This window comes from Lithobates pipiens, unplaced genomic scaffold, assembly GCF_037356315.1.
Source record: "Lithobates pipiens isolate NorthernLeopardFrog02 unplaced genomic scaffold, aLitPip1_a1.2 Scaffold_23, whole genome shotgun sequence".
Lineage (NCBI taxonomy): Eukaryota > Metazoa > Chordata > Amphibia > Anura > Ranidae > Lithobates > Lithobates pipiens.
Window position 1 is genome coordinate 22647269 of NW_027507785.1, and position 24632 is coordinate 22671900.

General features: G+C 46.3%; 1 protein-coding gene across 2 annotated transcripts in view; it reads right to left on the reverse strand.

Annotated features, from left to right (window-relative positions):
• Positions 1-24632, reverse strand: part of LOC143927298 (FH2 domain-containing protein 1-like) — a 109516-nt gene that overhangs the window by 16961 nt on the left and 67923 nt on the right. For both annotated transcript variants that reach the window (XM_077451302.1, XM_077451303.1), the window contains exons 2-11: positions 19261-19866; positions 13825-13886; positions 13595-13697; positions 13432-13517; positions 12245-12345; positions 2970-3040; positions 1715-1822; positions 1347-1417; positions 505-622; positions 219-383 (exon numbers count right to left, since the gene is read on the reverse strand). In XM_077451302.1, coding sequence (XP_077307428.1) covers positions 219-383; positions 505-622; positions 1347-1417; positions 1715-1822; positions 2970-3040; positions 12245-12345; positions 13432-13517; positions 13595-13697; positions 13825-13886; positions 19261-19773 — 1398 coding nt within the window. In that variant the 5' untranslated portion in view covers positions 19774-19866. The remainder of the gene's footprint in view (positions 1-218; positions 384-504; positions 623-1346; positions 1418-1714; positions 1823-2969; positions 3041-12244; positions 12346-13431; positions 13518-13594; positions 13698-13824; positions 13887-19260; positions 19867-24632) is intronic.

Consider the following 24632-nt stretch of genomic DNA (forward strand, 5'->3'; position numbering starts at 1 on the left):
CGATTGTTATAGGAGTTTAAGTGCCTTTAAAGTCCAATTCCAAGGGGAATTTGGTTTCTAGTTTAGGAAGCCTCACTATATAAAAAGTAATCATTGATACCCTCCATATTTCGATAAAATATTTTATGTATAGAGAGTCAAAAGAAAAATTGGCAATATTTTCTTAGATCCAAACATAATACATATAGCTATAGATTATTAACAAAAGCTTCACTTACGTGAGCGGCAGCCAAGAACTTGGCACAGAAAGTAGTGAAGATGAGGCAGAGGTCTTCCAGTCTGCACGTAGATTCATCTTCACAGAAGTAATCCATCACAGCGCACCTGGTGTCCCGCAGACTCTGCAGAGAGCACAGAACCTCGCACAGCTCCACCTCCGCTACCTGCCAGAGGGAACAGCGTTATTCTCTGGGAGTATATTATATAAAAAAAATGTATACATACATACATATATGTGTAAGGAACAGGAGTCCTTTTAGCGTGCTACACTGGGTCGCTGCTCACCTGCAGGAAGGGGGCCATCTCATGCTTCAGATCTGGCTGGTCCCGGAGGGCTTCCCTAGTACTTTGAAGCCGCTGAGTGAGAGTCTCCAGGTCACTCTCCACTTCCAGGGATGTAATGCTAGAGGCAAAAAAAAAAAAAGGGGCAGGTAGAAAAAAAACAATATGAGATGCTGAGTCTAGCTAGCAGTAGCTAGTCACATTCAACTGAACTTGTTCTGTAATGTCAAAGAGGTCTTTTTGTGTCTCCCAGCCATATCTTCAATTTAGAACTAAAGAAATGACACAATGGCTACAAAACATCTTCGACATTACAAAACAAGAACAAGTCCAATTGAATGTGAACATCTACTGCTAGCTATACCAAGACTTGGATAAATGAGAACCGTCCCAAATAGAATGACTGAGCATTACTAATTCAGACACAAAATAAAAACATAAAAAATTAATAGCAATAAAACACACAGGGCAGCCTGGAGATAAAAGTAAAAATAATATTCTTGGCTAGGTCCTCTGGTATCCAAAAAGGTAGAAATTGTACCTCACCGTGCCTTCGTGAACAGTACAATGGAAAAACATTACAGCCATTGTTCAAAGAACCTAGAAGTTTCAACCTTTTGGTCCTTCGAGCGCAAAAAAACAAAACAAAAAAAAACAAAAAAAAAAAACACAACACTTCATTTGGGGTTTAGAATGAGATGGAGAGATCTCTATATATCTATATCTAAATCTAAATCTATATCTATAGATATATAATCCTAAAATCTGAGGGTGATGAATGTGGCCATCTCCACAGTCAAGAAAGTAATAGAATATTTGAATAAGTTGATTATGGAGCTACTTACCGAGATGCCTGGCTTATGTGAGTCAGTTTCTCCGGAAAACTCATAAGTGCCTGATTATTCTTCTCAGCTTCCTGGATGGAGCAGAAAATAAATAAATAAAGTAAGTCAAAGCTTTTCCAGTCTACTGGCAGTGGTGGCCTTTCCCACACTACCCATTTCATTGCCAAAGCAGGCATCACCAATAGCCTCTCCCATCATTCTACCACCCTCTTCGGAGGGTCCAAGCGGGACTCTGCTGAGTAATCTGCTAGAGTAGTTGCATACCATGCCACCACCCAGTAATTGTCTGTCGGTGGAACTACTAGCCATGTCTTGCCTGTCATCCTGTAGTTTGGGGGGGGGGGGGGGGCCAAAGTCTCTCTTCTTACCTGGACTACAAAGTGCATAAGGTTCATTCCAGGTTTATTTGCTTTAGTGTCTGCCAGTTTCAGAAGAGATCCCATTCGAAAACCAATGGCACTCCCAGCGTAACCACCCTGTAGACAAACCAACAATATCAATAAGGTAAAACCTTCCAGACAGGGTGGAAGTAACAATATAGAAGGGTGCAGAAGAACCAGGCAACTTCACAGAAGGCGGCAAAAGAAACCAGGAAGCCATACTGAAGGAGTAAGTGCCCCGGGAAGAACAGCATCCTGCAGACCCACCTACTGTATAAGCTTAGAAAATGTACTGACTAGAGGATAAAGCAGAGGAAACTTATGAGTGATCTGCTCCTCATTTATTGTCCAGTCGGAAGAGGAGAGGACAGCTCTGTATTCTTCAACTCAAAGAGAACGTTGTGTCACCTTCACAGGTCTGCTGCCTGGTAAAGAAGTGGCTGGACAGAAGTATAAATCCTCTGGTACATAAGACCATTAACTTTGTGACTGCTCTCCTCCCTCTATTGGCCCTCCCTGATGGTTGCCTTCCTCACTTTTGCTTTCTACTCCAGTGAATCTCATCCTTCCGAGTGGCTTCACCCCTTACAATGCCCTTCCCTCAGCGACTGTTCTCTTCCCTTCATTGATCCTTCGTTTGCGTCTGCCTTGTTACCAACCCAGTGACTGCACCTTGCCCCCCCCCCACCACCACTTCTCCATCCCCAGTTTCCCACCCAAACCTCCATAAGTGACTGCTTCTTCCCTCCCCTGACCCTGCCTGGTGGCTTCCCTGCTCATCAGTATCCTAGTCATAGTCTATACGCCTCACCACCCCCCCCCCCCCCCCCCCCCCAAACATTAGCCTTCCAGTGGAGCTACGCCTCATCTGAGCACCATAAACTCAAAATGCGATTTCATTAATTTTTTATATTCAAAGCAAAACCCCGCCCCCCCATCTGTGTCTCCATGCTTTATTTTGCTGGGAAATCACTTTGAGGGCAGACGATTCACATAGCAGTTACAAATCCTGGAATCCAGTTGCCCTTAGGTCAGGCATTCAAGCAGGAGGGCATGCTTAGCCCCACCTCCATTCCTCCCCTACTGAAGACTCCTGGGATGTATGACATAATTTGACTAGGCATGGAAACCAGAAAGTAACAGCAAATACAATACACTTTTCTATCCATTTACTAAGGCTAGCAGAAGGATTAAAAATAATCAATATTGATTGAGAGAATGAAGTTCCGCTTTAACAACTCACAGCGTTCATGTAGTTCCCGGCTTTCAGCACTAAGTGGATGATGGTGTGAAGCTCCTCACACTGCAGAAGCTCTAAAAACACAAGACAATTAGATGAATCTGTGAATAGGGCAAAGATAAATACAATGATATGACAACTTAGTCATTAAAATGACATGAGCCCACTGGAATGTGTGTAGGAAGGACTGCAATGAGGCTGGGGAGTTTTTATTCCCATTTACTCCATACTAAAAATAAGATTTTTTTTTATAACAGCTTACCTGTAAAATCCTTTTCTCGGAGTACATCACGAAACACAGAGCCACAGTATTTACGGATGGGTTATATAGGCACCACTAGGTGATGGGCACTGGCACACCCTAGACAGGAAGTTTAGCCCCCTATATAACCCCTCCCCCTACTGGGAGGTACCTCAGTTTTGTAGCAAAGCAATATACGTGCATTAGAAGAGAAGAGGGACCTTTGTGTCCCCGTGATGTACTTGAAGAAAAGGATTTTACAGGCAAGCTTCTATAAAAAATCCTATTTTCTTTTTCGTACATCACGGGACACAGAGCCACAGTATTTACTGGTGGAATGTCCCAGAGCAATGCTGAGGGGAGGGAGACAACAAAAGTAGGGTGCAATCAGACCTGAGGACCTTGTACCGCTGCCTGCAGTACACTGCGCCCAAATCGATACCCTAAAAGGCTTCTCACATCCATCTGATAGAATCTAGTGAATGTATGGACTGAAGACAAAGTTGCGGCCTTGCAGATTTGAGCCATGGAGGCTTGGTGATGCACTGCCTGTGAAGAAACAACAGCCCTGGTGGAGTGCGCTTTGATTTGAAAAGGTGGAACTTTCCTCTTCAAAACCATAAGCTTGAACAATTACCTGTCTAATCCACTTAGCAATGGTAGATTTTGACGCCGCTTGTCTTATTTTATTAGGACCTTCAGGCAACACAAACATCTCTCTCATCATTCTGCTCTGTATTGGAAGCCATCTTCTTGAAATACCATCCTCCATGCCCATAGTGCTCACCCTAAGCCTGTCAGACAGCATTCCTTTCAGGAAATATCTAAGAATTAAAAAAACGGAACTGTACTTCCGAAATTGACTTCATTAAAGCATCACGTGATTTATACACAAGATTAAAAGATTGTGGATACAGCCACTCTTAAAAAGAGCTTATAACAAAAGTAAAAAAAAAAAAAAAACGAGATAGAAAAAGAACGTAATTTTTTCCAATATATCACCTGATGCTTTACAACCCGTTCGTTTAATCACTTAATTTTCAAAACATGCCCAAATTAGGGAGGTTTTGAACAAATTTTGGCCCTTACTAACGGCTGATCCAGTTATTAGTAAATACGTCAAGTCATATTCTGACCTAACTTATTGACGGTCCCCCTCCCTAAGGGACCGCCTAATAACTAGTCATCACTCTTCCCGAAAATTGCAGCCTCAGAAAGAAACATTGGCACTTTCCCCTTGTGGCCAGTGTGACGTGTCCTTTTGTCTCCAATTCCAGGGAATTTTTCCTTCCCAATGGATGTACCAACATCAGACAGACATCGAGTTAATTGCCAACAGTTGGTGTCGTATACCTAGCGTCTTGCCGATGTGGTTCCTTCTACGTCAGCAAGACCAAACGCCCCTTTCATGTGCGCATTAGGGACCATATTAAACCGATGTATAAACAAATTACAACTACAGCTATTAACAGGCATGTTGGAGCTCAACACAATCATGATCCACATGCTGTCAGCTTCGCGGCCCTGGAACATGTACCCATGCATGCAGAAGGGGGCGGAATTGACCGTAAACTACTTCAACTTTAAACCAAGTGAATCCATAATTTGGATGCGATTCACTTTCCTGGGTTAAATGAGTAAAAGTTTCAAGTCTTTTTTTATAGTTTATTGGTGAAGAATTAATTTTGTTATGAATTTATCTGCACTTCGCCCTTTTTTTGTTTCAGAGCACACATGTTCAGCAATTGTGGCAATGCTGTGGAGCCATGCCCTCACTCCCCCCTTTGATACTAGGCTGATGTTGGGGGGCATCACATGGCCCACATCTCGTTACGTGGTGGACCTTTCCCTGCCCCGACCCTTGATGCGCCCTGTTACTGGCCCCCGGGCCGTATACCTGTTTGGGATGCACGGGTTCCCTATTTCGGTTGTTCACCGTGCCGCCGTTTGCTGCATGGACACCCAAGGGCTGACGCTGATTTCTCAGTATCAGCCCGCCTTTAGCTTCTGCACATAGCCCGATCTCCTCTCATCTGACTGCTCGCCCTTCATGAGCTGGCAGTGGGGACCCATCCTAGTTGTCACATTAGCCGTTTGCGGATTGGCCGCCTGGTTGTGATAGTGTTCCGTGGTTGTCAGTCATGAGACATTTCTTCACACTGTGCAGTCTGGGGATCGCAGGCCTGCAGCCGTATGTTCACTGGCGCATGCGCAGAAGCTCTCTGTCTGCTCACTGATTGGCTTGATTGCGATCAGGTGTGGGGGGGGGGGGGAGGGGCCCTATAAAGCCAGTCAGTTCATTTTAAGTTCTGTTGGACTCAGGGTCGCTGTTATTTGTTGCTGCTTTAGGCAAGGTACTTTTTAAATTTTTGATTATATGTCACATTATTGAACTTCCATCAAAATTCTTTACAACAAACGTTTTTATTCGGTTTTGTATCTTGGCTGTCTTATAGCCCAAATATTCAGCTGTGGCATACAGCCTGGTTTTGATAACCAAAAGAACCCCCAATTAGGTGAGTCTTCTCATTTTTTCCCTTTTTGTTTTTAATTTTTATTTATTTTTTTCCTAATTTTTCTTTTCTGGTACACGTTGCATCCTCACTGTTTGGTAATTAATTGGATTTGCTCTCCTTCTCCACCCACCACCCTCCACCCCCCCCCCCCTTAGATATTTTTGCCAACTTGTGACAATTGCTGTTCTTTGCCAAATTCTTAATTACTAAACCTCCCCTCTCAGTGCCCCTGCTTTAATACCGATTTTAATCTATAAAATTGTAAGTAATTGATATGTGATATGTTAGCCCCACATATTTGGGATTTGGTTATCCCAATTATTCTGTAATATTAATTTACTCTTTAATGCTTTGATTGCTAGGTCTTTGTTCGCCCTCTGTAGCAATAGAGGCGGTACTGAGCCAGTGGTGCGTTTTTTGGGTCCCTTTCTCCCGTTCCGGTGCTAATTTGTAGATCGGGGGTAGGTGGGGGGGGGGGGGGGTATATGACCATGCCGTGCATTCTGAATTTACAAAAAAAAAAAAAAAAAAAAATTATATACAAACCTGTAAATGTATTGTAATCTTATGTTATCTTTGTGTTTTTTATTTCTAGTACAGACATATCACTTCCCTGAGGAAGCCAATGGTTTGGCAAAACATGTAGGAGTTGATATCCTGAACTATGAGCTTTTATATGATCTAGGCCTGTGTTTCTCTTATGTTTACCATCTTAAATCCATTTGCTATGTACCCATCTATATTATTGCCTGTCAAACCCTTGATGTCTTTTGTCACTTTTTGTACTGTGTATCCATAATAAAAGTATATATATATATTTTTTTTTTTAAACAAAACACTGAGCAGTCTCTTCCAAATTGAATGTAGTGAGAGCTGTAAAAAACAACCTGAGAATGTAATGACCATGCCGTGGGGGGGGGGTCTATGACCATGCCGTGCATTCTGAATTTACAAAAAAAAGAAAAAAAAAAAAAAAAAGAAGAAGAAGAAAGAAGGTAGAACCATATCCTGGTTTAGATAAAAACCTGAAACCACCTAAGGTAGAAAGCTAGGATGAGCATGCAATACTACTCGCTCCTTATGAATAATATGGCTCTTTACAAGAAAGAGCCACCAATTCTGATACCCTTCTTGCAGAAGATATGGCTACCAGATAAATTAGCTTCCTTGTCAAAAAAGGACCAAAGGGAATACATCCTATTCTCAAAAGGCTGTTTCTGTAATGCCGACAGAACTAAACCCAAGTTCCAGAGGTTCAGGGGAGCTCTAACCAGTGTATTAAGCTGCATTAACCCCTGTATAAAGCGTTGGACTAAAGAATGCAAAGCAAGCGGACGTTAAAACAATAATCGACAAGGCCAAGATCTGGCACTTGACAGTACTCAAGGCCAGCTTCATCTCTAACCCCATTTGCAGAAAAGCATGGATTCTCCCTTTGACATACTTTCTGTAATGCCAACCCCTGGATTCACACTAGGAGACATATGCCTTCCAAACGCTATAATAAATGACTCTGGAACCTGGCTTCCTTGCATTAATCAAGGTAGAAATTACGGAGTCTGAAAGACCACGACTCTTCAGAATGTGGGTTTCAATAGCCAAACCGTTAAATTTAGCATTTGTATGGTAGGATGGAACACTGGTCACTGCAATAGCAGGTCAGGATGTGATGGTAGGGTCTATGGGGACCCTACCGCCATCGTCCCCATTTATGCATACCAAGATTTTCTGGGCCACTAAAAGCACCAATTTCTTTTACCGCTTGATCCTGCAAAGAGGTCGTGGTAGTAGCAGAATGAGAGGGAATGCATAAATCAGTGAGAACTGATGCCACAGAGTCACCAATGCATCTGTCCCACATGCAAGTGGATTCCTTGTTCTTGACACAAAGTTGTCAATCTTTTGTTGAACCTGGATGCTAACAGATCTACAGCCAGGATCCCCATCTTTGGCATATAGTCAGGAAGATCTCAGGGTGAAGAGACCGTTCCCCATGGAACAACTACTGGTGACTTATGTAGTCCGCCTGCCAGTTCTCTACCCCTGGAATGAAGATTGCCGATATGCACGGCATATGCTTTTCTGCCCAGATTAGGATCTGGTTTACCTCTCCCTGGGCTGCATGACTCCTGGTGCCCCCTTGGCGATTGATATAAGCCACTGTTGTGGCATTGTTGGATTGGATCCTGACAGGACAACCCTGCAACCTGAATGTCCGGGCCTTTAGGGCTAGGTACGCCACACAAATCTCTAGAATGTTAATGGCTAAGGTCCACTCGGTTTTGGATAATTTCCTCTTCCAGAACTGCTCCTCAAACCAAAAAGGCAGATATCTGTTACCACCTTCCAGGTAACTGGTAAAAAGGATTTCACTTTCCGCAGATTCTCGGGTACCAACCACCAACTGAAGTTCTGATGTACTATTGGTGGCAAGCGCATAAAAAAAAAAAAAAAATAAAATAAAAAAAAATCTAGCACCCGGACTTTGTTCCAGGCAAACAGGATACTGTTTTGCAGCAGTCTCAAATGAAACTGAGCACCTGAAGCAGTTCCTTTATGGCACAGATTTTTACCTGGGGTAAAAACACCCTCTTCTGGGTTATATCTATGACCAGACCCAAGTACTCTAGTCTTCTTACTGGTTTTAAAGAAGACTTCTCTAGGTTGAGGACCCAACCTAGGTATTGCAAATAGCTGCCTTTGGTGACCAAGCTTTGGTCTAAGTGGGCTACCAACCGGTCTATTAAGAGCAGGTCATCTAGGTTCACTAACAGTTATACCCTGGACCCCTGATCTGGCCAGAGGAGGAGCCAGGACCTTTGTGAACACCCGAGGTGCAGTAGCTAGACTGAAAGGCAGAGCTACAAACAGAAAATGACGTTTTTTCCCACTTCGAAATGCAGATATTGCTGATGAGTGGGGAAAATGGGTACATGCAGGTATGCATCCTTGATGTCTATGAATGCCAGGTGTTCTCCTTGTAGGATGAAGACTATTGATCGGATTGATTCCATGTGAAAAGATTGAATTTTTAGGAACTGGTTTAGATCCTTGAGATGTAGGATGAATCAGACATCTCCATTTGGCTTTGGCATCGTGAAAAGGTTTGAATAAAATACCAATCCCTGCTCTTGCATAGGAACCACCATGATTACTTTTTTTGACGAAGTCTCTTTCAAGCGTTGGAGCAACTTTTTTTTTTTTTCCCCTCTGGGTCTTTGGGAACATTTGGTCTGAGGAAACAAGGAGACGGGAATTCTCGGAACTCTAGTTTGTAACCTAGAGTTATTGTGGAGACCACCGATCTGTCCTGAAAATCCTCCTGCCAGACCCTTGAGAACTGTAGTAGTCTTTCCCCCACTCGAACAATCGGGACGCCCTTTCATAAAGAGGCTTTAACGTTTGGAAATTTCCTCCCCCAGGACTTTTTGTCCCCGAGTTTGACTTCTTGAACCTGATGGTGGAGGGTGTCGCAACTGCCTGGATGCTGATGCCCCAGCACTGGAGAAAGAGCCCATTTAAATGAGGGACATTTATGCCTTTAACTGGCAAAAGGGTACTTTTCCCCACTTGAGATTTTTTTTGGATATAATTGTCCAAATCATCCCCAAACAGCCTTACACCATGGAAGGGAAAACCAGCCAGGAGCTTTTTGCATGCCGTTTCGGCTGACCAATTTTTCAACCATAAGATTCTACGCATCAACCCAAGTGGAAAGCGAGAGGTCTGAAAGATAGAATCTCTGATTGCATCAACTGCAAAACACAAAGCCGCTGGCAGGTTGGCTAACTCTCGGGCCTGATGTTCAGGGAAAACCTTGAGCACCTGCTTCAAGTGGTCTCTCAAGGATTGACATACCCCCAATTGCCGCAACTGCAGGTTGAGCTACTGGACCTGCCAAAAAGGAAAAAATGTTTAACAGGAATTCCAATTTTTTTATCAGTTGGATCCCCAAGCATTTGAGCGTTGTCAACAGGACAAGTCAGACTTTTATTCACAGAGGATATAGCGGCATCAATTGCCGGTATACACCCACATCTTTGTGAATTTTTCCTCCATAGGATAAAGCGTTGAAAACTTTAAGGATTGAAAAAAATGTTTATCTGGGTGATCCCACTCAGAATAAATAAGCTTTTCCAGCAAGAAATGAACAGGAAAAAGCATGCGCAGCTTGAGGAGGCTTCAGTGAACCCAAAGAAGTGGGTTTTTCAACCGACTCAGTTACGGGTAACTTAAATGTGGAGCGGACCACTTCAGTAAGAAAGATTGCACCAGCAATTTCTCAGCCTGTGAAACGGATTCCTTACCCACTTGATTCCTCAGAAGGAGTCATCAGTCTCATCTCGGTCCTCTGAGGGGGGGGGGGGGGGGGCGGAATTAGTCTCCCCTTTCCCAGAGTTCCTGTCTGAGGGTCCTGGGTGGTAGTTTTCTTCCACCTTGTGAAGATGTGATTAAGGCCATAAATTATTCCTCTAATCCACTTATGGTTGAGGAAATACCCCCTCAGTAACATATACAGGGGCTGAAATGCCAGGAGCAGTTGCAGCCCCTGACAGCTCACTCTGATCAGCCTCCCTTGGTCTTTCAGTGAAAGATGGTACTGCGGGCGGGGGTCCTCTGAGCATCTTTTTTTGGGGTATTTCTACCTCCCCTTCTGGCCATAGTGCCAAGCACAAATGCAGGGGTACTACCAGAAATGCACCCACTGCTGAGCAAAATGATCTAGCAACTGTCACCACTATCAAGGTGCAGTCTGATGCCTTTTAAATGATGCCTGGGAATGCCTGTGTCACTCCATCCATCTGCTCTGTGTCCCTCCTTGAGCTTAGTTCACCATCAAAAGAGTACTTTATAGCCTTGTTTAGCCAGTTTTGCGGGCGTTAAACCACGCCAATGTCGCGCTAATGCTCCGCACGCCCTCCTCTAACCACCCCTTCTGCCTCTCTCCCCCCCCCCGCCGTAATGGCAACAGTAGGAGGCGGTGTGGCCGAATGCTCTATGGCCTCTAGCCTGAAGGAAGCTGTTGGGGGTACATTCCTGAAAATAAAAAAAACCCTTCCCACATCCTACCTGGATCATGGGCTCGGAGGAGCATGCAGCTTGTACACAGAGTGAGACTGACAAGCATGGAACAGGTACGTGCTCTTGACAGCCCCCGGTTAGGCATGATAACATTTACTTATTATAATACAGTATTTATATAGCGCCGACAGCTTACGCAGCGCATTACAACATTGGGGCAGAAAGAACAATTACAATACAATTCAATACGGGGGGGGGGGGGGGGGGAGGAGAGAAGTCAGGGAGCCCTGCTCGTTAGAGCTTACAATCTAGGAGGGAGGGCCAGGTTATAGAAAAGGGTAATAGCTGTGGGGGATGAGCTAATGGAGAAAGTAGTGCAGTTGTTAGATGGAGGCAGAATAGGCGTCTCTGAAGAGTAAAGTTTTCAGGGATCGCCTAAACGTGGATACATTTGGAGACATTCTGACAGATTGGGGTAGGGAATTGCAGAGAATGGGCGAGGCTCGGGAGAAGTCCTGGAGGCGGCTATGGGAGGAGGTGATGAGGGAGCAGGAGGTCTTGGGAGGAACGAAGAGGGTAATTAGGTTGGTATTTTGAGACTAGGCTAGTGATGTAACTGGGGGCCGAGTCTGGCAGCAGCATTCATGATGGACTGAAGGGGGGGATAGTCTATTTAAAGGTAAGCCAATGAGGAGGGAGTTGCAGTAGTCAAGGCGAGAGATGACCAGGGAGTGAATCAGGAGCTTTGTGGTTTCGTTGGTTAGAAAGGGACATCGTTTAGAGATGTACTTAAAAAGGAGAAAACCCACAAGAATTAGAAAAATTCCTTAAGAACCTCCCTTACTTTATCCAGCCACAGGGTTCTGTGGTAACAGAACCAATCTTCACCTCTCACGGTGGGCTCTGTTTATAAAACCTTCGGGGACTGGGGACTTTTTATTTATTTTCCTTTTTTTATATTTATTTATTTATTTTTAAATGGGGGACCCACAGCCCTGGGCCTGTAAAGCACCCCGCCAGGAATATGGCTGAAAAAAAAACAAAAAAAACAAACAAATACTGGATCCTGGTCCAGCTCTCTAATAAAAAAAAAAAAAAAAAAAAAGAGAAGCGTTAAGGTAAAACCTTCCTTCTTCGGACACGAGGCTCAGGTACCATTCAATTCAGCCTGGAAAAGGCACTTTGAATGGATCCAGTTGCATTACTTGACCCAGTAAGGAATATCCCAGCGGAGCTCAGCACAGCACATCTTTACTCGTGACCAACACCTAAGACACTGGCAAAAAAAAAAAAAAAAAAAAAAAAACACTCCCAGTAAGGGGAGGGGTTATATAGGGGGCTAAACTTTCTGTCTAGGGTGTGGCAGTGTCCATCACCTAGTGGTGGTGCCTATATAACCCATCAGTAAATAAATACTGTGGCTCTGTGTCCCACGATGTATGAAAAAGAAAAGGTCACTTCTTCTACCAATCATCATCAGGAACACCATACACACTTACCCGTTGCTGCTACGGTCTGAATTTCTACTGAATGTTTCAACGAGTTGAGCTGTGGGAAAAATTCCTCCTTCAGTATCATGACCTGCAGCCTCTGTAAATAGCTGCAATAGAAGGAACACAAAGCATGATGATAGAGATGCTATCACTTTTGTCCTCAATTTTATAATGAGTCACAGATCACATGCATTGAATTTAGAGGAGGACAGACTAAGACCCCCATACACACTATAAAACTTTTGTGGCTGTATACAAATTGAAACTCTTAAGGTTTGACTTCATATTATATGGTTTTGGTAAATCTGAAGGGGAAAAAAAAAAAAAAAAAAAACACACCCCTACAGAAAATTGCTTAAAGCTTCAATAATAAAACTAAATAAAAAAATGTGAACATTGGGGTTAAGCCCATACAGTATATGCCATGGCTTGCATTCATGCAGGGCCGTCTTTAAGGCAGGGCAAAAGGGGCAGCTGCCCTTGGCCCTGTCGTTGTGGGGTCCAAAGCAGCTGCCTCATACTTGCCAACTATCCCAGTTTACATTCCCTTGAAGTTTTAGTCCTGTGCTGCTACTAATGCTGCCCAGCTCTGCCCTGTTGTTGTGTACAGATGACTCACCTGCAGACCTGGGTTTAGATGTAAATACTGGGATTCATATGTAAATAGCAGTGACATGCACATGTAAATAGCTGAGGCCAACTGCATTGATATGTAAATAAAGGCAGCATTCATAGGTATATCATGCCCCCTTGCAGTGAGGAGAAGATGTGCTGTAACCTATAGCAACCAGCGAGCAGTATTACTGTACAGCAATCTCTAGTAGCCAATCAACAAGCAGAAATGTACTGTAACCTCTAGCAACTAATCAGTGAGCCTTAAGGAGTGCTGTAACCTCTAGCAACCAGTCAGTAAGCAGTAATGATATGCTGTAACCACTGGCAACCAATCGCAATCGCTGACTGATCTGATACAGTGTAAAGACACATTTAAATTCTAATTATATTTGTACATATTTAACAGGCAGGTTTTGTTTTAGTAGATAGGTGGAAGATGGTGCAATCAAAAGAAAAAATCCAAAGTCAGTGACATTTAGATTGGAGATGCCATTTAAAGGTCTTTGAGTGATCCTTGATCAGTTTCCTTATTAGATTTGAAGGGTTTCACAAGCTGTTGGCGTTAATAAGCGTCTCACCTGGGAATCTCCACCAGCATCACCATGAACAGTTCCGGATCAGACAAGCGACTCCGGTCTCCTTTAAAGGCCCGTAGCCTCTTCATCTAAGTGGGATAAAGAAAATGATATTGAATACGCACACACACACACACACACACACACACAGTATGCAAAGGATTACCTCATCTTTCTCTGGAAGAAGTCTCTGCAGCTCACCCAGTTTCTCAGCTCCAAAGTTTGATCCAACTCCTCTCCTAATATCTTCTACCATCACATGTATGGGCCTAAAATAGAGAAAAGCTTTGCGTTAGAACAAGCGTTCAGAGCAAAAAAACGTAAAAGTCAATCAAAGACCCAGAAGGCTCAACAAAAGGCAAAAAAAAAAAAAATTTTAAAAAAAAAACCCCTCACCTCTTGAACTGTTTCAAGAAAATCCCCAGGTTCATATTTCTCTTGGAATCCAGTAATGTCATCTGCAAAGAAACACATTAGAACGGACAAAGCCACCATCACTATTGATCATATTTAAGTTGATTTTTGCAAGAAAGTATTGTAGCTGTACCCTCGTGAGGGCTGCTGAGTGTTGTGGTCCGTCTGTCACCCTGCCCAAGCAGGCACACAGTTCTCATTCACCCTCAGGCAGAAAACCAGTACTACTTGTTTTTGCGATTCTTGAGGGGGAATAAACTTGGATAGGGAATTCAGGAAAGTGCCCAGATTATGAACAATTTTTGCAGATCATCACTTGCTTGCAATTTCCGGAACAGCTGGCACTATATTTTAGGCCTGACACTGGCCTAAGATGAATGCCCTTTGCAGGCAGAGACAGCAAGTCCCTTTGATGTAGGTAGTTCTAGCTGTCCAAATGGCTACTGAGCCCAGTACCACATCTTCAGGCCCTGCCAACCCTCTGGGCTGCAGGTGCCTCTCTCCACAGTTCACTCCACTAGCTCTGCACCCATCCCAGACTGCAATCTCCCAGTCTGACTGCAACTCATCAGCCCTCTTGGCTGTGACTGGTTGTTCCTCCCTAGAGACTAGCCTAGCAGTACTCTGTTCTGCTGTCCTCGCCTTGCTCCCGTGCCTCCTTTACAGGACACCTCCACGTGTTCTTAGAAGGTCCCAGCCACTTCGGAGCCCAGGCATCTTTATGCGACGGGCTGTGAGGCATAGTATGTACAAGGTAGAAGTTATTGGGCATCAGACACTTCTTGAATGCAGAAGAGATGTTTAATTTCGACTACAAACTTTTGGGGGAAAGAGGGTTAGGGCCAGGACACTCGAGTAGATGCAAGTTCAATTAGAAGACTCAGACTTTAGGAGGACAACAGCCGTGCAGGGAAAGGCCTCCAGCAAGAAGCCATATCTACACATGCAGGAATGCTGTCTCCTATGGCAACAGTCTTTAACGGTTCCTAACACAAAACATAACAGTTCTTCACCTTCACTACAACTTCTCCTGAAGTTCTATGATTCACTGCCACCGAATCCCTTGAGCTCCTCCAATCTTCACGGTGGTATCTTCCTCAAGCGTCACCCCCACCTCTCTACTGGGTCTCTAGCTTGGCACTCCAGATAACCCTCAAGCTTCACCCCTGCTGGTCTGCTCAGTCCCTAGCTTGACACACAAAGCTGCTCTGCAAACGCAACATCCGCTGGCTGGGTCCCTGACTTGAACACATTCTAAAATTTCCCCAATTCTCCACCGTGCCCATTCAGTGAGAATACTAGTCCGGTACTTGCTTCAGTTGCTCATTATGGTCCCTGGTAATAAGGTGGATGGTCCCTTTGTGGCGACAGCTTCCCCTCTACCTCTGACAGGTTCTCCAGCCAGCAGAACCTTCACTTCTGGTTGGACGGCGAGCCACAATCCCAACCCTGCACTGCTCTCTTGCTTCTAGATAGGCCACCAGATAGCCTAGCAGCCAGATGCCCCCAGGATAGGCCACATCTCTGGCCTAGCAGCCTGGGGCAATATGACAAACGTCCACCCAGACAGGCATCCAGGTGGTACAGAACATAGATCACCTGACTCCACCCGGCACGCCACGGAATCCAAGAAAACCTATGCCCATTGGCTGAGATACCCCATATACCCATAACCCGACCTTGAGTTGCCCTTCTCATAGCTAGTACCACCAAGTACCTGCCCACCTAGTGGTAAAAGAGAAAAGTGAAATAAAGCCAAACTTAAGGAGAAATCAATAGATCTTTATCAACCAGGTTGACTACTCTACTGGAAAGTACATTTCTGAGGAGCCTAAACACCAGAGTGCTACACAGGTAAATTTAGGCAGGCTTGGCTGGCAGCCAAGCCAGTCTGCGTTTTGTACAGGGAGAGCTGAATGACTCACAAGCAGCATTACTAGGACCTCCCCCCATTTCTCGAATGTTCTGGTGCCTTCTAGAAGAATGGGGGGGGAGTAAGGTGGAGCTGCCCGAAGTATTCTGAGGGCCCTAACCAATCTCCAACTTGGATTGGCAGGCCTCCTGAAATACTCAAGGTCAGCCTAGCTGAGGAGTTGTGTTCGGGTGGAAGCTGGAGATGAAGTGTAACGCCACGTACACACGATCGGACTTTCCAACAACAAAACTGTGGATTTTTTTTGCATACATCCGGTCACACAAATGTTGGCCAACAATTATGAGCGTAGTGATGTACAAGACGTATGTAATATCTCCATTACGAACACCAGTTTTACAAGACCGAGAGCTTCCGGCTTGAATTCGATTCTGAGCATGCATGGACTTTTGTACACACGATTGGAAAGTTCGCCAACAAACATTTGTCGGCGGAAAATTTGAGAACCCGCTAGCCAACATTTGTTGGCGGAAATTCCGACAACAAAATGTCCGCTGAAGCATACACATGGTCGGACTTACCGCCAACAAGCTCAAATCCAACATTTCCCATTGGAAAATCCAATCGGGTGTACGCGGCTGTCATTGCCTTTGAGGGAGCTCCTCAGTCTGGGGGGGGGGGGGGGGAATGGGGGTGACCTTGGGCCTGTGCTCCATATAAAAATGGAGGCATCCTGGCCAGGAGGCACAAGAGTAAGGAGGACAGCGGAAGAACACCACCCGGCAAGTCTCCAGGAAGAACAAGGAAAAGCCAAGCTGAAAAAGATGGCTGGCAAGTGACTCAGTCAGGAGGACTGGGAGGCATGCCTGAGAGAGGACTGGGATGGAGCAGTCTGGGATGGGTGCAACTTGGAGGTGTCCAAAATGTTATGTGTAATAAACAGAGCAAGGACCAGTCTATGGTATGGCGTCCTATGGTTAATCCCAGGTAATGGTGGTTTACGGGAAGTTGTGGAAATGGAGGTGTCAGCGGAAAATTTGTATGGTCCTCGAGCCAGGGTTTTGTGACTAAGGACCCTTAAGTGGTTCTGAAGAGACAATTTCGTGTGGTTCGGTATTGCCTCCAAGGATCGACAACCTGGGGGGGGGGGGGTCATTGTCATACTATACATTTCTATTCTAAGGAATGTTTAGGGCTAATAAAATGGCCGCTATAATTTTACTCCAAAAAGAGTGTCGATCGTATCTTTTTAGTTAGAACTTGGATGTGGGGTTCAGAGATCTATAGCAGACTATGGGAGTACATTTGGCACCACGCACTTTTCAGATATTTGTAAAAAAAAAAAAAAAAAAAAAAAAGGGAGGTTGAACCATTTTCCAGTTACTTCACAATTATGTGCCACTTTGTGTTGGTCCATCATGCAATATATTTATGTTTTTGGTTGTAACATGACAAAATGTGGAAAATTAAGGGGTATGAATACTTTTTCGAGGCACTGTAAAACGCCCAGAGTTGACTTTTGCATTTTGGTTTGAATGAGAGCTCATTTCATCCAATCTACTTTCTGAGCGCCCAGGCTTTCCATGGATACACGGAGGAAGGCGATCCAAATATCTCTATATAAATCTTTGTTTATTACTAGAGGGGTCCCCAGCAGGAGGAAAGAGGTCCAGATTCCTCTATATACAGCATTTCACAGAAGTGAGTACACCCCTCCCATTTTATTATACCTTTTCATGTGACAACGCTGAAGAAATGACACTTTGCTACAATGTAAAGTAGTGAGTGTACAGCTTGTATAACAGTGTAAATTTGCTATCCCCTCAAAATAACTCAACACACAGCCATTAATGTCTAAACCGCTGACAACAAAAGCGAGTATACCTCCAAGTGAAAATGTCCAATTTGGGCCCAATTAGCCATTTTTTCTCCCCGGTGTCACTAGTGTTACAAGGTCTCAGGTGTGAATGGGGAGCAGGTGTGTTACATTTTGTGTTCTCACTCTCTCATACTGGTAACTGGAAGTTCAACATGGCACCTCATGGCAAAGAACTCTCTAAGGATCTGAAAAAAGAATTGTTGCTCTTCATAAAGATGGCCTAGGCTATAAGAAGATGCCAAGACCCTGAAACTGAGCTGCAGCACAGTGTCCAAGACCATACAGAGGTTTACCAGGATAGGCTCTACTCAGAACAGGCCTTGCCATGGTTGACCAAAGAACTTGAGTGCATGTGCTTAGCGTCATATCCAGAGGTTGTCTTTGGGAAATAGACACAAGTCCAGCCAGCGTTGCTGATGGGGTGGGGAGGTCAGCCTGTCAGTGCTCAGACCATGCGCCACACTGCATAAAATTGGTCTGCATGGCTGTCATCCCAGAAGGAAGCATCTTCTAAAGATGGTGCACAAGAAAGCCTATAAAACAGTTTGCTGAAGATAAGCAGACTAAGGACATGGATTACTGGAACCATGTCCTGTGGTCTGATGGGACCAAGAGAAACTTATTTGGTTCAGATGGTGTCAAGCGTGTGCAACCAGAGGAGTACAAAGACAAGTCTGTATTGCCTACAGTCAAGCATGGTGGTGGGGAGTCTCATGGTCGGGGGCTGCACGAGTGCTGCCAGCACTGGAGAGTCATTGAGAATGCCAACATGTACTATGACATACTGAAGCAGAGCATGATCCCTTCCCTCTGGAGACTGGGACGCAGGGCAGTATTCTAACATAACGACCCCAACACACACCTCCAAGACAACCGATGCCTTGCTAAAGAAGCTGAGGGTAAAAGTGATGGACTGGCCCAGCATGTCTCCAGACCTAAACCCCATTGAGCATCTGTGGGACATCCTCAAATGGAAGGTGGTGGAACGCAAGGTCTCCAACATCCACCAGCTCCGTGATGTCGTCATAGAGGAGTGGAAGAGGACTCCAGTGGCAACCTGTGAAGCTCTGGTGAACTCCATGCCGAATGAGTTAAGGCAGTGCTGGAAAATAATGGTGGCCACACAAAATATTGACACATTGGGTTCAATTTGAACATTTTCATCTAGGGGTGTACTCATTTTTGTTACCAGCGGTTTAGACATTAATGGCTGTGTGTTGAGTTATTTTGAGGGGACAGGAAATGTACACTGTTATACAAGCTGTACACTCACTACTTTACATTGTAGACAAGTGTCATTTCTTCAGTGTTGTCACATGAAAAGATAGAATAAAATATTTACAAAGATGTGACAGGGTCTTTTGAGAGATATGGTAGATCTTAATCTCACTAGAGGGATCACCAGCAGGAGAAAAAGAGATCCCCATGCCTCTATATAGATCTTGATCTTTATCACTAGAGGGGTCACCAGCAGAAGGAAGGAGGTCCCAATTCCTCTAGTTAGAGCTTTATATCACTAGAGGGGTCACCCTCTAAATCCCGCATGGGGTTTCAAAGAGATACGGTCCACTTCAAAAAAAAAAAAAAAAAAAAGAAGAAATACTAAGAATTTTGATCAGCAAATAATTCTACAATTATGAACTTTTAACATTTCACCACATCTCACCTCTGGTTCAGTTTCCCCTTGGACCGGTTGTGCTTTGAAGCTTCGTTGCCCCCTCAGTTTGCGTGGCTCCTCCTTCTGCCCGAACAACTCCTCCATGTGTGCGACATCTATCTGTAGGCTTGTCCCCTGAGGGCCACAGGTCCAGAGGTTGCGTCCTCCCATCACTCGCTCCACAGGCAAAGCGTCCCAGTTGAAGTTGCGCAATTTGGGTCTGCGTTGGTCTCCAAAACGTAGTGGGGCAGAAGGGATGGTGGAGGAAACTGACGTATTGTTGATGGACACAGGAATTAAGGAGCCTCGCACAGGCGGAGGGGGAGGTGGGGGCAACAAAAACCTTACCGGAGGTGGTGGAGGAGGGGGATTGGAATCTCCGGTGGATGACGAAGGAGGTGGTGGCTGTGTGGGAAGTCCACCAGGTGGAAGTGGAGGTGGACATGGAGGTGGGCATGGAGGTATTGGCGGTGAAGGAACATTTCTGGAGGTCACCATGTTTACAGGAGCTGTCTCATCCATCTGCCCCACGGCAAACAAGAGAAGGGTAACTTGGAAGCAATTGCTATAAAAACAGGGTCAATCGGGGCATTTTCATGGTAACCGAAGATCAACCTGAGAAGGAAGAAGAGGAATTGCAAGTCAGAAAACAAACCACAAACTTGTATGTTCCTGTAGGAAAGTAGAATGTACCCTGAACTCAACATGAACACCCCGATACATGTGGATTTAGTGAGAGTCACAGGACATCTCAACTCAGATTTGGGGAAAGGACACAGACCCCCCCCCCCCCCCCCCCACCCAAGTTGGTCATAATTTAAAGTCACCATCATTTCATAATTTAGTCTCCATTCATACTTTTATGACCACACACAGGCAGTGAGACATTCCCCGATCTCTGCAGCCACACATCGGGGCAATGTCTCACTGCCTGCGATTAGCGCAGCGCTGGGCCGACTTCCTGGCAGGCTCTGCACGTGTTCCATGCGAAAACGCCTGAGCTCATCCCTAGTGTTCACACATATGTGATCCGATTCATGTCCGAACTGTCAGCTCGCAGTGCGATACGCGAGCTGAAATGGGGGTGTCGTTAACATAATGACACTCCCCAGCAGTTCGCATATGGCAGTGTGAACTGCTGTGCGTGTCGGGTGCGATGCGGTAACCCAAAGTTGATTTGCAGGGTTCTTGCGTCGCACTAGTGTGAACCGGAACTCAAAGCTAAATAGAACACGCTGAAGTTAGAAGCTGATTGGCTACCATGAACAGCTGCATCAGACTCGGAGTGCTTCCGCTAAAGTAAATGTTTCCCCCCCAACACTCAATTACTGGACTGCCCCTATCAGGAGCAGGGCTGTGACCGTAGGACAGAGCACTTGATTATCTTCACCAAAAACCTTGTTGGATTTCTGGCAGGATCAAATATTTTTTGTGCTAATTAAACAAATTAAAAGCATTTTGAATACTTTCTATAACATACTAAAAAGGGAGAAAAATAAGAGGCAGTGACCTGCAATTTTATGCACAGAATACAAAATAGTTTCCTATGTGCCCCATTCATGCTACAACACTGTATGGATGTGCAGAAAAATAGCATGCGGCAAGTGTCCGTTACGGACTAAAACACACTTTTCTGCTATGATGGATTGCCGTAATACACACGTGTAGGGATGAGCTTCGTGTTCGAGTCGAACGTACGTTTGACTCGAACATTGGCTGTTCGGCCGTTCGGCGAATTCCGAACGTTTGGGCCGTTTGCGTCAAAATTCGAGTGGCGCGCGGACCACAATGCACTGCGGTGGCGCAGTGCATTGCTGGCTCATGATTGGCCAAGCATGCACTGTGGCCCCCGCATGCTTGGCCAATCGTAGCGCCAGCAGCGAGGAGAGCCATGATTGGCCACAGGCATCCTGCCTGTGGCCAATCATAGCTCAGGCTGTGTAGTGCACGCCCCACACTATATAAGGCCGCCTTTGAGGCGGCCTCGTGTAGTGTGTTGGCATCTGAAGCAGTGGGTGTTCTGTGTACCTTCAACACAGTACACACCGATCGTTTTTGGCTGATTTCCTATCTTGCTGCTGTGTAGTGGTTGTTGTCTGTGCCCTGACCGCAGTATACACCGCTATATTCACCTCACCTATATAGCTAGTGATCTAGCTTTAACCACTTAACAACTGCCCATTGCCGATTAACGGCTTCAGGGCGGTTGTTTAACTCTGAGAGGCCGTTAATTAACGGCCTCCCAGAATTCTGCTCTCACGCGCCCCCTGGGGCGCGCACTCGAGAGCATCCGTGACCGCCGGGTCCACAGGACCCGGCGCATCACGGATCACGGTAAACGGCCGCTCGTCGCGGCTGTTTACCACGTGATCGCTCCGTCAAATGACGGAGTGATCACTTGTAAACAAACCGGTGTCATGTTATGACGCCGGTTCCTCCCTCCCCCTCTCTGTACCGATCGGTACAGCGGAGGGGAAAGAGATCGGTGTCAGCAGCGATGTGGGCTGCATCTGCAGTGCCCACATCGCTGCTCACCGAATTTAACCCCTCAATTCCCTGCCAATAGTGATGGACGAACTTCCGACGGGACGTTTCGCGAACGCGAAACGCGAACGGGCACAAACGTTCGCGAAAACGACCGTTCGCCGCGGGCTCCATTGACTTCAATGGGAGGCGAATTTCGCAAACCTTTAGGTCGAATTTGCGGCCACGGGGTAATTATTAGGGGGTAGCACGTAGTCCCACCACCTGGACAATAGCATAATACATGTATGAGGTGAATTTGGGATCGATAACTACAAGCATTTTTTTTTTATTTGGGAAATTGTTCTGACAATTCAGGACTATGGAGCTAATGAAGGCAATGGAGGAGAGGGAAGGTCAGGGACCAGGGTAGGCAAACAAGAGGGTGCAGGAGATACAGAGCACTGACATCAGCACCGTGACATACAGCGCTGACAGCAGCTCCGTGACATACAGCGCTGACAGCAGCTCCGTGACATACAGCGCTGACAGCAGCTCCGTGACATACAGCGCTGACAGCAGCTCCGTGACATACAGCGCTGACAGCAGCACCGTGACATACAGCGCTGACAGCAGCTCCGTGACATACAGCGCTGACAGCAGCTCCGTGACATACAGCGCTGACAGCAGCTCCGTGACATACAGCACTGACAGCAGCTCCGTGACATACAGCGCTGACAGCAGCTCCGTGACATACAGCGCTGACAGCAGCACCGTGACATACAGCGCTGACAGCAGCTCCGTGACATACAGCGCTGACAGCAGCTCCGTGACATACAGCGCTGACAGCAGCTCCGTGACATACAGCACTGACAGCAGCTCCGTGACATACAGCGCTGACAGCAGCTCCGTGACATACAGCGCTGACAGCAGCACCGTGACATACAGCGCTGACAGCAGCTCCGTGACATACAGCGCTGACAGCAGCACCGTGACATACAGCGCTGACAGCAGCTCCGTGACATACAGCGCTGACAGCAGCTCCGTGACATACAGCGCTGACAGCAGCACCGTGACATACAGCGCTGACAGCAGCTCCGTGACATACAGCGCTGACAGCAGCTCCGTGACATACAGCGCTGACAGCAGCTCCGTGACATACAGCGCTGACAGCAGCTCCGTGACATACAGCGCTGACAGCAGCTCCGTGACATACAGCGCTGACAGCAGCACCGTGACATACAGCGCTGACAGCAGCTCCGTGACATACAGCGCTGACAGCAGCTCCGTGACATACAGCGCTGACAGCAGCTCCGTGACATACAGCGCTGACAGCAGCTCCGTGACATACAGCGCTGACAGCAGCTCCGTGACATACAGCGCTGACAGCAGCTCCGTGACATACAGCGCTGACAGCAGCTCCGTGACATACAGCGCTGACAGCAGCACCGTAAGCAGCCCCAGGAGGAAGTCAGCACAGCACAGGGATGGTGTGATCCCCTCATAATAAGAACCCCCAGGAGGAAGTCAGCACAGCACAGGGATGGTGTGATCCCCTCATAATAAGAACCCCCAGGAGGAAGTCAGCACAGCACAGGGATGGTGTGATCCCCTCATAATAAGAACCCCCAGGAGGAAGTCAGCACAGCACAGGGATGGTGGGAGCCCCTCATAATAAGAACACCCAGGAGGAAGTCAGCACAGCACAGGGATGGTGGGAACCCCTCATAATAAGCAGCCCCAGTAGAAATATGACACCGCTCAACCTCTTCAAAGAGGAGGGTAGGGGCATATAGTACGGTGTGCTTTTTTGGGTCAGGGAAGTGAGCCAAATGAATTAAGAAGGTCTGTGTGCTTGATTCCAAAAATTGTTTATAGACATATACATGGTCTACTGATCACATGTGTTGAATTCCTCCGAGATCCATGCCTCATTCATTTTTAGAAATGTGAGGTAGTTAACACTGTGGTGAGCTAGGCGAGTACGCTTATCGGTCACAATCCCCCCTGCTGCGCTGAACGTCCTTTCGGACAGGACACTGGATGAGGGGCAAGCCAACAGTTCGATTGCAAATTGGGCAAGCTCTGGCCAGAGGTCAAGCCTGCCCACCCAGTAGTCTAGGGGTTCATCACTCCTCAGAGCGTCCACATCGGCCGTTAACCCAATGTAGTCGGACACCTGACGGTCTAGGCGTTCCCTGATGCTGGATCCGGATGACACCTGTCGATGGGTCGGCTGAAAGAATGACCTCATATCCGAAGTCACCAACACATCTTCAAACCGGCCTCTTCTTGCAGGCGCTGTTGGATTGGTACCCGCAAATCCTTCTCTGGGAGTGGGAATTGCTCCTCTGCCAGCGCACGCAAAAGCAGAATGCAGCATTTCTCGAAGCAAGGCCTGGAAGTGCTGCATTCTGACAGCCCTCTGCGACGGCGGTAACATTTCCGCCATTTTGTGTTTGTACCGGGGGTCTAAGTACGTTGCCACCCAGTACTGGTCCTTGACCCTCATGCTTTTTATACGGGGGTCCCTATTAAAACACTGGAGCATGAAGGCCCCCATTTGCACTAAAGTGGAAGCGGTGTGGTGGCCTGGCTCCTGCTCATCATCCAGGATAATGTCGTCCTCTTCATTCTCCTCTCCCCATCCTCGCACAACAGGGATCCCAGAAAGGTTTAAAGCATGCTCTTCTTGCTCCTGCTCATCCGCCCCGGCACCATCCTCCTCTGACTCCTCATCAGACTCCTGTTGTTGACTTGTCTCAGATAGAGTAGCCCCCCCTGGGAATTCATCCAGCATTGCGACTTCCTCATCTTCCCGCTCCTGCTCCTCCACAGCCTGATCAATGACACGACGCAATGCACGCTCCAGAAAGAAGGCATAAGGTACCATGTCACTGATGGCGCCATGGCTGCGA